General features: G+C 37.9%; 1 protein-coding gene across 2 annotated transcripts; it reads left to right on the top strand.

Moving 5' to 3' along the window:
- Positions 1-2,206: 2,206 nt before the first annotated feature.
- On the top strand, positions 2,207-12,326 carry si:ch211-156j16.1 (uncharacterized protein LOC564557 homolog). 2 transcript variants are annotated; one of them, XM_048209865.1, is made up of 5 exons: positions 2,207-2,482; positions 8,500-8,880; positions 9,001-9,106; positions 10,498-10,534; positions 11,103-12,326. In XM_048209865.1, exons 1-5 carry the CDS (start codon positions 2,419-2,421, stop codon positions 11,154-11,156), a joined length of 642 nt encoding a protein of 213 aa, XP_048065822.1. In that variant the 5' UTR covers positions 2,207-2,418; the 3' UTR covers positions 11,157-12,326. The 2 variants fall into 2 exon arrangements, with proteins under 2 accessions (XP_048065822.1, XP_048065823.1); XM_048209866.1 differs by lacking the exon at positions 10,498-10,534 and having other exon boundaries at positions 2,213-2,482.
- Positions 12,327-12,755: the final 429 nt, after the last annotated feature.

Raw genomic sequence — 12,755 nt, 5'->3', positions numbered from 1 at the left:
GCAGACAGTATTCGGAAAAGTCCACGATCCGGGACTCAAACTCAGGATTCTTTGTACGTGAATGCATCAGATATTCAGCACACTGTCTACAAGGGCACAGCTGTCAAAATCTGTTTGGTTCATTTATCGCCTGGTTATATGAAGTGTGTCTCTCACCGTCATGGAGAGAGATGTGTTCGGGAGGGACTTGGCAATATGGCCTTGCTTGTATAGTTATCATTCTGTGTTCAGAATAAAAAGAAGGAAAGACAATACTGCCTCATGCTGTTTTGTTCTGTCTATAGAGACACTCATGGTCGTGCTGTGTATGGAACATGGGTTCTCATACTAGTAATTAGTGTAGTATAAGTATACTAGCTTAGCATAGCTCCAGTTAGCCCCATACTCTAATGAAGAACTGGCAGTTATTACAATATTATCAAAAAGAAATGATACAAATGAATTAAATAGTGCTTTATATTTTTCAGGTAGCCTACATTAGGCCCAATTAAAGGGTTAGGTCACCCAAAAATGAAAATTCTGTCATTAATTACTTACCCTCATGTTATTCCAAACCCCTGAAATCTGAGAGATTTCTGTCCTTCCATTGACTGCTACGCAACTACCACTTTAATGCTTCAAAAAGATTAGTAAAACTAATCTAAATTAATTGAGCAGCTTAATCCAAATTTTATGAAGAGACACGATCACTTTATATGATGAACAGACTGAATTTAGGCTTTTATACACGTAAAAACATTCATTAGCAAACACAAAACAGAAGCTCAATCACTTAGACATTGTGATAAAGGAAGCTTATCTATACTTTTTCCATTTTTAGTTTAATTTGTATCTAAAATTTTAAGACATGTAGCTAAATGTAACACATAGCATGAATGACCCTCCACAAATTTTACATGACTGTTAATAAAATTCATAACTACCCTCAGTCTTTAGGAAATGTACCTTTTCTGTGTGGTCTTGTTTATATGTGAGAGATGATTTGGCAGCTATTAGACAGAAGGAACATTGTGCTCATGTAATTACACTAACTAGCCACTAGATGTCAGCATAAAATGGCCGCATTCACACCGAACAAATAGTATCTCACAGGCCATTTCAAACTTTCAACGGTTGAAAATAAATCAGTGCCATTTCCTCGGAACCATAAACCGATATGCTGGAGGATTTTGCTTAGAACTCGTGGCAGGCAGTAGACAGCCCTCATTTTTAGGCATAAAATAAGCCATCTGTCCATAATTACATCCTAAATTCACCAAATTTCCATAAATTAATAGTCAGGATAGACGACATATTTAATTTTAAGCAATAACTTGACACAGCTTGGCTATGGGGGACAGACATACAGTCTGTATAATAGGTTGTACTGTATTAAGTTGGCCAGAATTAGGCTTTAGTTTAATTAGGGTATTTAAATAGCTTTTATAAAAGTGCCTTAGATATATATATAAAAAAATTAAAAAAAACATTGGTGTGCATCTTGAGACAAAACAATGGCACTGACATATTTTAAGATATGTCAGTGCAAGTTGCTTTCAGATAAAACAGCACAAACATGTATTTTAGTCTGGGACTAGGTTTAAGCCTTGTCTGTGAAACTGGGGATAAGTTTTTTGGCCACTGGATTTTATTTAGGCTATTTTTTAGCCATATTTTCAATGTGTATCCACCTTTTTTAAATGTAAGAGCGGTGTGGCCACACTGGTTTGAAACGCAAAAATTTTACCATTTAGGCTACTGCACTTTGTTATTTTTCTAAGTATTTACCTATAGCAGCTAATGAATCAGAAGTCTTCACAGAAAACAGCTTACTTCTGCATTGTAAAATAAAAAAGTTGATACAACAGTATTGCTCAGACTGTCTCTCACAGCAGCATTTTCATTCACATAAAATTACATTTGACATCTACCTTGTTCCATAAGACTGATTTTTGGAAATATTTAAGAAAAATAAAAGCAATGTTAAAAGTAATGTAAAAAAGAAAAAAATAATAAAAAAAGTTTGTTATTTTGGAGTGGCTTTCATGTTTATAAAGGAACCTTGAATAAAAAAAAATAAAAAAAAATTGAGAAAGTGATAGTCAAGTAGAGAGAGAGAGAGAGAGAGAGAGAGAGAGTAAGACCGATAGACAGAGACTTACTTTAAGGCATGAGGGGCAGGACCACCTAACGCCAATGCCCAACCCCCTCACCCTCTGAAGACACACTAACGCACATTTACTCTCTCTCACTCTGGCTCTCAGTACCTCTGTCCAGACTGCTGCTCCAGACCTCACCGCCCCTTTCCATTCAAACCAACTTTAAGCCACACGTCTGTGCTTGTGAGCCAGCATTTCATCCAGACCCTGCTGTGCGCTTTTAGGAGCCTCTTAGTTTGTTAAAGTTTCAGTTGGAGGATAGTGACCAACACTGACCAAGATGAGGATCATACTGCTGCTGCTGGTCGCCCTGGCAGGGCCTTTCTGTACATTTACCCAAGCAAGTAAGTCAACACACACGCACAATGCTATCCTTTCTTTCACACACTCTGTCCATTCTCTCCATCTATTTCTACTTCCTTATAGTGGCCATAACTTTCATTAATTCAATTCAGTTGTGTTTGATTACACACAGAATCTCCACTAAATGATGTTTGTTTGGTGTGTGTGACATCTAAGCATGTGCTGATACAGTGTTTCTCTCATTTGGACCTTGTGATGGGAAAGTGATGTAATGGTGCTATGATTGCTCTAGGCCATTATATACCAATTTTAAGTTAGTCAGCACAGATCTATTTCTATGTTTCTCCCTGTTTCTCTCAATCTGGACAGGGTTACACGTGTGTATTAATAGAGCAGACTCTATATTTAAGGGACGCATTTGACCATATAGTACACAGGCTGGTTACATCTAAGAGCATTGCAGGCCGGAGAGAAAGAGAGAGACGCCCCACATGCGCTTATTTTGTACGTCTTTCTCTCCTCTCCTCACCCCCCCTTCGTTTGTAACCATCTTTGGCAGGGTATCAAGCTTTCACCCCTCTCGGAGGTGGGTTGGAGGGGCATGTGTGTTATTTTTAAACTGCAGCGCCTCTGACTCACTGCTCAGGGTCGGTTACAGCCCTCTAAACATCACATTAAAATGCTCAGCAAGTTTCAAACTTTGGAAAACTTAACTCCCTGCAATCAAAGGAGCGTCACCAGTACACAATCTTCCTCTCCAGACTTCTATCTGTCTCTCTTATTCTTTCTCCTGCTGCCATTCGTCTGCCTTTTTTTCCCATTCTCCCAGTCTGTTGGTGCCACTCCCTGTTCTAAAAGCAGGGCTTCATCAGACAGTTAAAAAAATTCTACTCTACACTCTGTTTAAATATACGGCATTATGTACAGTTTTATTTTGAAGAACAGATTGATATTTGTGTTGTTCTGTGAACATTTGAACTTTTCAGATGTCACACTCTGTTATGTGTTGTGTGTGTTATGAATAGAGTAATGGTAAATTGACACGTGAGAGCACATCGAGGTATTGGGTGTACTGGGTGTTAATTTAGCTACATGAACCCTGAAACTCTCTCAGGGTCTCTGAATGTAACCACAAACTCAGACCTACCTATTCACAGAGCTCACTCAACTTCACATTTGACTTCAGAGTGCAGTCAGATTTTCGATGAATCTGAATGAATTTGTTTTGAATTCATCTTTAGCGCATACAACTCAAAATACACAAAAGTCACTAATCATTCTGAATCAAAGTGTTGTCTGCTAAACATGTATCTGAAGTGATCTGAATTAACTCCATACAACTTCATAATCTGAATACACCTCTCAAAAGAATGAATCCAATCAGAATCTGAACTGAACTCGTCAGAACTCACAATCAACTGCTTTGTCTTCAATATAAGTAAACTTCACAAATGCATTAAGATTAGAATTTTGATTTGTGGGGAAATGCGGGGCTCGCGTGTAGATATTGTGTTTTGTCTCCCTCAGGTCTGGAGACCTGTTGTATTTTAGATTAGGAAGTGTGTGTTAGTCTGTGATATGATGTTCCCTGGAGACTGTGAGTGTGAGAGCCTAAGCATGTGTATGTGTGCTGTTCTAGTGATAAGAGAGATTTTCCACTTGCTCTGTCCTCTGCTGCCCACTCATGACATGTAATGTGTGTTTCTGTGAGAGGGAGGGAATCTGCCTTTATGAGATGTTCTTCACTAGTTCTTCCTGTACAAAAACATTCCAGCATCATATACTCCCTCACACACACACACACACACACACACACACACACACACACACACACACACACACACACACACACACACATGCTGAAACAGTAAATGGAGTGAATGGATTCTTTTTTTTTAATAGATTGAGAGTATTTGATTAGGATAAAAAAGATGTTTTATCTATCTGTAACCCTGGGGGAAAAAATCTCCCTGTTCAACAGACACCCAGTACTGGCCTCTTGTGCTCTATTTCCCTGGTTCTCTGCTCATTTCCTCTATATTTGTCTCTCCTTTTCCTTGTCTTTCCCTTTTATGGTTTGTTTTTTTGTCAGGGAAAGGTTTCAGGCTTGGTCATAGATTTGAATTTGATCATCTAATGGGTGGTTTTTCAATGACACGCACACATACCTGCACTATTTTAGTGGGTTTTGACTCATTGCAGTTTGTACTAATAGAAAGACTGCTTCTCACGGTCCCAATTCTCAAATCTCCCTCCCCTTTCTTACTCTGCGCTCTGAAATTACTCTATTCTGATTGGTCAATCGCGGCATTCAGCGATCTGATATTTCCTAATCACCGCCACCAAGCGTCCACAAGCTGTTCGGAGAATGGATGGATGATCACCAATGGCAATGTTGTATTCACCTTATTTTTCAATGCAGAAAATGTTAATCTTGTGAATATTAAGATTAGCGGCACAAGCCACATTCACACTGTAAGTTTCAGGAGTGACAACCGCATTTAAATGCGATAGTGAATCCCCTAAATTATCGTTACATGTGTGTATGGAACTGTACTCACTCTCAAAACAGCCATGATTTACAGCTTGGAAACCATAGCAACGTTCTGATATCTCGCGCGTGTTTGGTATCCGTTATTGTGACCAAAGTAATATCAAAGACTATAGAATAACAGGACAAGACGCGTCACTCTTATTGTTTTATACGGGAGAAAGTGCAAAGCGCAATATGGAGGAATAAGTCCCGCCTTCTAAATAAGAGCCAATCGCCGATTGCAGCAGCCAAGCTCCGGTTCCTATAGAAACAGTCAGACGAGCGCGAGAAAAGAATCGCGAGACGCGCATTTAGAACTGCGCATGCGCATTGATCTAGCCTGAAAAATACCGTTTTTTTTGTCATGATTCGAGCTTTTAAAAACAAAATTTATGAGACAGTTGTTGTCAGATTTCATTGGTGATTTCAAATATGAAATTTAATCGAAAGCTTGGCAAACAGCTTTGGAGAATTCGATGTTTCCCCGTTCAAAGAGATAGGAGCTGCACTTGAATGCCCGAGAGGTGTTTCAAAGATGGCCGCCGAGTGAAATGACTTGTCTTAAAGGGACTTTAATATTACGGTGACAAAACACTCGTTATTTTCAGCAATTTAACTAAACGTAGTGACAGACTAGAGGCGTCGTGTTTTGTTTATGCTTGTACAGCCTGTTTCACACTGAGTGCGCTCATTATTATGCTTGTTGTTTAAGCTCAACTCATAAAGCAATATGTTTTTTGAAGTTATTATAGTGAGCAGACACGAATCACAATATTTTGGTCTTATTTTCAGCATTAAGCATTTGGATTCATTTCGGTTTATTATGGGCTTGTTCCTGTTCGCTGATTAGTTGTTCAGTTCGGATCTGTACACACTGCATAGAATTTCTGCAAATGAGTGTCACTCATTTTGTGTACAGAACGGGAATAAGCACTAAAAGGTGAACTGACAACCGAATTTAGCTGCAGTGTGTACGTGGCTAAAGTGCAGTAACTGTAAAGATTGTGCTACAAACCACTGTGTTTATGATTACAATAAAAATTAAACTAATATGATAACAAACAGGCCTACAGTTTGTACGGAGCTCTGCATATGACATGCAGACAACAATATATATATATATCATGGCCACGAATTAATTTGTTCCCAAGAATTAAGAATTTGTACTCGTTTTACTAAATCGAGGCCACGTTGGGGAATGAGTTGTACAGTGGCCACTATATAGGCCTACACATATTCACAGCATAAACTGTTTTCATTTAAAATAATTGAAAGCGTCTGACACCGGAAGCCTTGCACATTGAAGGTAAAAATGGTGCTGTCTGCTCTTATGTTAAAAATAACGTGGATAGCAGTCTGTTCATAAATAATTGAACCGGCGCTAATTTCTTGTCACCGCGGATGTGCTTTCATACAAACGCAGCTGCCACCATCTTGCGTCTCAGTTGTCAATTTTTGTAAAAAAGGACCTCAGCCGACTTCAGTATTAATATTACAGTAATATTGCTGCAGTGTTTGTTTTGCCGCAATTGTTTTGTACATAGACATTGTTTTTTAGCAGAAGCTTAGATAAAATATACAGGTAAGATTATAAAATAACGAATGGCCATCATAAGTCCCAATCACAATGTTGAGGTTTATTTTTTATATATAATGAGCAGTTGACTGTACATCTTTTTTTTTCTTTTTTTTTTACATAACTTACAGTTACAGTTTCTGCACATGTCGCTTTGTACAACTCAGAGAAAGAGAGGGAGAGAACAGCTGGCTCTTTCTCCATACTCTGCTCCTCCCATCACATCATGTGCGTTTATGTGAGTATGTGTGGTGGTGGTTGGAGGGGAAGAGAGCCATACTTAGAACTAATTGTTGGGGTCTCAAACATAATGAGCTGATTGTTAGCAGCAGTCAACAAGAACATTAATATAAACACACAAACTTACACACATACACACAGGACATTCTGATCTCTGACCCCACCCCACCCTTACATGTTTCTTAATAGGACAGTTTTGTTTGATTGTGGCACTATGAAAAGCAACAGTGACCTGAGGACCAGAATAGATTTTTTTTTCTTTTTTTTTTTACACCCACTTACAATTAAATAATGTTTTCCTCTCACGTAAGAGGTCTTAAATTGGAATGATGCTTTATTTTGGGAGCCTAGTTAATTAGGTTATATAAATTTGAGCTTAAAATTACAAACTGAGTGGAAACATGTTATTAAAACAAGTTCTTTCTTTCTTCTGTGGAACACAAAAGAACATATTTTGCATAATGCGCTTGTCATTCATTCAATGCCTTTACAATGAATGAGGATGAACTTCAAAAAGAACTCAAAAGTACCATAAATGTATCATAAAACTATAATGTTTGTTATTAATTTAGTGAATTGAACTTTAAAACCGGATCATTGTGAAGGAATCATTCCAACTGGGATTGTGAACTGGATCAACACTGAAATGATTCATTCACAAAATGAGCATTGCCTCACAATGAGCCATATGGACTATTCAAAAATTATATTCCTATAATTATAGAAGTATTGTGTATTCAACACATTAAAAATAACAGCCAGGATATGCTTCTGAAATTCCCCTTTAGGGCTTTACAGAAGAAAGACAGTCATATGGGTTTGATAAATGAGGGTGAGTAAATGATGACACATTTTCATTTGGGCGAACAACCCTTTAACTTCCACACTGCTGTAAGTGTCTGAGTCACATAATAATCAGTAAAAGATAAATCTGCTTTATGAAATTCATATAAAAATGTTCAAAAGAATTACAAAAGAACCCTAACATTAATTTGCTATTAAGCCAAAGTTGATGTGTAAAGTGTGCTGCGTTTTTTAACCCATGCTGAGTTTGATATTTTAAACTGTGTATTTCAGCAGCTGAGGTGGTGTTATTGTAAAGGGAGTTTCCCTACAGATCGCCAAGAGAAAGTCTCTCATATGCAGTCCATCTGGCTTTGACACAAGCACATGAAATCAGTTTTTGCTGTGTCTCTGATGGTTGCTGAAGTCATTGTGAGTGGTGCAGAAAGATCTAAGATCACCCTCTGAGGAAACATGCCATTTTTGGCATGTTTTTTCCTCCAATGCTTCATTTCCATGTGTGCAGTTATTGCCGGCTCAACCCAGGAAGTGAGACATTTAGTCTGGTTGAAGGTATGACGTAAAAAGGAAGTGATCTCATTAGTGTGGAGCTGAATAGTTAGGGCGTGACCTTCTATATGGTGGTATGGCAGAATGTTTTTGTACGTAAATGTCTAAGTGAATGTGTACGTGTGTGTTTATTGGGCTGATGGAGAGGCTGGAATGTTCTCACTATTAACAGCAGGCCATGGGAAATTTTTGGCTCACCCATCTGATTCAACCACTAGAGAACCAAAACACACAGCAAACAGTGTCAGTGTTTCTGGAATTTCTCCATTTTCCTCCAACTCTATCTCTAATGCTGAGTTCTCCCCTTATGTTGAAATGTTACATTTTTATGAACCTTTTTATTGTTCTTGTACCAGGTACTCTGGTGGTGCCAACAGCTGTTGATCTGACTCCAGTGCCAGGAACTGTATCAGAAGCACCTGATGTCATAGCCACAACAGAAAAAATAGCTCCTCAAGAAGCTGCTTCAACACCAGCTCCTGTTCCTGAGGCTACAGAAGCAGCTGCCACAACAGAAGAAGCACCATCATCTTCCACAGAAGCACCAGTGATTCAATCAGATGACCAAATAGAAACATCAGCCCAAACAGATGCACCAAAATCAGGAGAAGCTGGACCAGAAGAGTTAGCCACCACTGAAGCCCTTACTGAAGATAAAGAGCCGACAGCACAATCTGAAATAGTTAAAGAAACAGGATCAGAGTCTCCAAATAATGTAGAGATAGAGGGTGAAGAAGGTTAGATATACTCACAGACATACAGTGTATATATTGTTACAATTAAGAATGTGAATTGAGAATGTGTGTGAGTGAGGATGAGCGGTCATGATATCTGGTGGGGGATTTTTCTTATTCCAGATACAGGCACAGGACAGTTGGTGGGGATTGTAATCGGCGCTTTGATTGGAGTGATTGTTGTCATTGCTGTAATCATCTTGGTGGTCAGAAGAATGGGCCAGTATTCGTAAGTACTTTTTATTACTATGAGCAGGAAATGAAATATATTAGTGCTGTCAAATCGATTAATCACAATTAAAGGCACAATATGTAAAATTTTTGCAGTAAAATATCCAAAAACCACTAGGCCAGTGTTATATATTTTGTTCAGTTGAGTACTTACAATATCCCAAATGTTTCCAACTATTTGTAAATCGTGAGAAAATCGCAATTTTAACCAAGGATACTGGACCTGTGAGGAGTCGTCTGTCAATGGCGTCATATCCGCGTTATCCTAGGTTTCCGGTTTTATTTTGTAGAATCCATGGAAACACCAAAGACGATTTAATATATTACATATTTTCTTAGACAAGGGAACAACTGTTTGGCTACGTTTATAGACAGCAAACGAATTACTGTTATGTAGCTCAACACGTTTAGTCTTATTGTTTAAATCTAGTTTTATTCATTTTCCGAGAGTACCATGCTTTTACCATGCCTCAGAGAAAAACACCATTTTGCCAAGTAGCTAATAGCATAATCAGATACAGCTTTATTTTTAGTAACAGTAACACAGCATTTTCCCCATCATTTTAAAATTAATTGCATGCCATTTATCAACACAACCCACCCAGCATTTATTAATATGATTTTCTAAAATCGATCTAGCTTACTGTAGTGCGCAACAAGTGTCTCACAGCAGCCGCGAGCGAACGCACAGAGTAACATTATAACATCATTTTCAACACAGTCAACACAGTCAAATCCACTTGACAGGAAGAAGAAGCGGCGACTGCGGCATGATAAGAGCTCCGCTGCTCTCGAGGCGTGTGTTGCGTTCGTCTCTCATTAGCAATCGCTCCAGTGGCCTTGTTCAGCTCCAACATCACTCGACCCTGTGCTGCTTCATACTACAGTAGCGTTAATAATCTCATCCACGAACACGATTTCTGACCGAGTCCCTTCCCGATTCTTTTCCACTGAATGTGAGGTGAAGACGACATCTCCCAAGATTCCGCGCTCAAACTCGGCGTTATCAAGCTATGCCTTTGTTTTGAGCAGGTGACCTCTAGCGGCAAAAATCTACATATTGCAGCTTTAATCGCATCTAACGTAAAAGTTCAGTAATAAATGTGTGAGTGTGTGTGTGTGTCTGTATATATATATATATATATATATATATATATATATATATATATATATATATATGTGTGTGTGTGTGTGTGTGTGTCTGTATATATATATATATATATACACACAAACTTTTTTGTTAGATGTGGTTAATCGATTTGACAGCACTATATATAGAGAGAGGAAATTGTGTGACAGATGTCGGTGGCTGCTTTAGGAATATGTTCTCTGTATGAATGATTGAGGTGAAATTTTGCATGCTGACGGTATATGATTTTTATGTTTTAGGACTGCAAAGAAACGAAAGCCTCAAAAACAAGACTCTGTAACTGTCTTACTGTTTCATAGATAATCCTGATTAATCAGTGTAACCCAGTTGCTCATAAAATAATGTAAACATATTACAGCTTAACAAAACTATGTTGCTACTCCAAGTGGCCTTCTACCAGTGTTCATCTAAATGGCAAATATTGGAGAAAAATAAACACTGAACCGTATCAAGAATTAGAAAAATCCCTCTGCAAATTTACTGTTTTGAAATGGAGTGGCAATACAGTGCTGTTGATGCTATATTATTTGTGATACTAACATGGTGTTGCCCAAAAAAACAAAATAAGAGGGCCAAAAATAACCAATTGTATTAAAAAACACTTCTTTTTTTTTTTTTTTACACTTTTTCTTTCAAGTATGTCTGAATGATTTCTGAATCAAACTCATGAATGAAACTGATCAATGCAATTGAAATTTTCAATAACCTATTAATGTATATTGTCATGTACTGTTATTTATTTTTTTGTTTATCTGTGTCTATGTTACATGTATAAAATAAGCTTTAATAAATGTCTATTGCTGCTACATTTGTACTAATCTGCTTTGTCCTCTTTCTTTCCCAGCCCCTGAAAAGGAAGGCACGACAGGAAGAGAAGAAGAAGAAATTGCGGAAGTAGAGAACTATTGTTCTAATGTTTAAAACAATATACGCAGCACACTCACCATCCATCCAGGACTACAAGGGGAGTAGGAGAGTGCCACATCCCCTTTCCAATTGAAAAAGATGCCCTCCCCAACCCTCCGACAAAAACCCTCCCCAATGCCCACAAAACCCCTTATTTAGAAGCCTCATTTATATCCTAACAGTGAGAGGCCACAGGAAGTTACAATATCTTTTTTAATGCATATTAATATAACAGGATATGAGTGAACTTACTGAGTTTATGAAGGGCCTAATGAACAAACAAAAACAAGCAAACAACTGCACATGCAAGGAAAAGCTTGTATGTTTTTTTTTAATTCAACTGAGTGTAAATATCATACAAAGAAACGTAATATCTTCATGTGTGAAAAAATGTCCAAGATCATTATTTTTCTCAATTTCTTACTTTTTCCTCTCTACAGATGTGTCCAATAGGACTATGACGCATTATGTATAGTTTATGATACATATAGGCAGATGCTGTGGACACATTCTGTTCTCAGAATAGGCTCAAGATGTGTAATTTAGCGGCATTAATATTTTTGAATTATAGTTAAGGGGAGCAGCACACCATAAGTGCTTGAGATTTACTCTTTTGAAGTGCCTTAATACAGAGTGACTTGAATGTGTTGTTCTTAACTGTCACCCATTCCAAAAGTGACATCACTTCCTCTGGGACGCATCATTATTATGTGTTCCAATTAGCTTAGCTCCATTGCACGCAGCTGCTATTGGCATGTATCACTAAAATTCTCATGTTCCTCACCCTGGATTACAACATTTTAACAGCATACAGACATTTTGCATGGTTTAGTTGTTTGGTTCTTTTTTGTCAATGTTGGGTTTGTGTTTCTTACTGACGTTCTAGAGCGTGGCTATCCTGGGCTTTGCTTAAGAGATCAGTAATAGGTGCACTGAATGATGAAGAATAAATGTTCAATATTGAGAAAGGACTTTAGACACTGCAAATGTTTGCAACGATTTTTTATTTTTTTTTGCCAGATTCCTCTTTATATCCCGTCACTCCATGATTTCATTTTCCCATTGAATCCACTTAAAACCAAGTGTTTGTCTTTGTATTTTGGGGTGGTGTTTTTTGTTTTGTTTTTATTGTTCAGTTTCAATAAAAAAAGTTCCAAAGTTGTATTGCCATATTGTGTTGTTGTGTTAGTGGAATTCAGATAACATTGTCTGTTTGTCTGTTTACTTTCAGCCCCTTTTACTCAGCATTCCAGCTTCTCTCTCTCTCACACACACACACACACACACACTGGTATTCCTATCATTATGAGGACATTCCATAGGCGTAATGTTTTTTATACTGAGTTAATGACACTTCCCAGCCCCTAAACCTACCCATCCCAGAAGACTTTTTGCATCGTTACATTTCAGGGAAAAAAAAAAAAAAAAAACGTCCCCACAAGATCAAACATTTCTGGAATTACTATCCTTGTGGGGACATTTGGTCCTTAGAACATAGGGTTTACTAGGCACACACACACATACAGGCTTATACACTGTCTCTTTCTCACACAAACACACACCCACGCATTCCCTCTTTGTCTCTCTAATC

The sequence above is a fragment of the Megalobrama amblycephala genome, linkage group LG12, assembly GCF_018812025.1.
Source record: "Megalobrama amblycephala isolate DHTTF-2021 linkage group LG12, ASM1881202v1, whole genome shotgun sequence".
Classification (NCBI taxonomy): Eukaryota; Metazoa; Chordata; class Actinopteri; order Cypriniformes; family Xenocyprididae; genus Megalobrama; species Megalobrama amblycephala.
The sequence above is the reverse complement of the archived record's forward strand: the minus strand, read 5'-3'. Positions and strand labels throughout refer to the sequence as shown.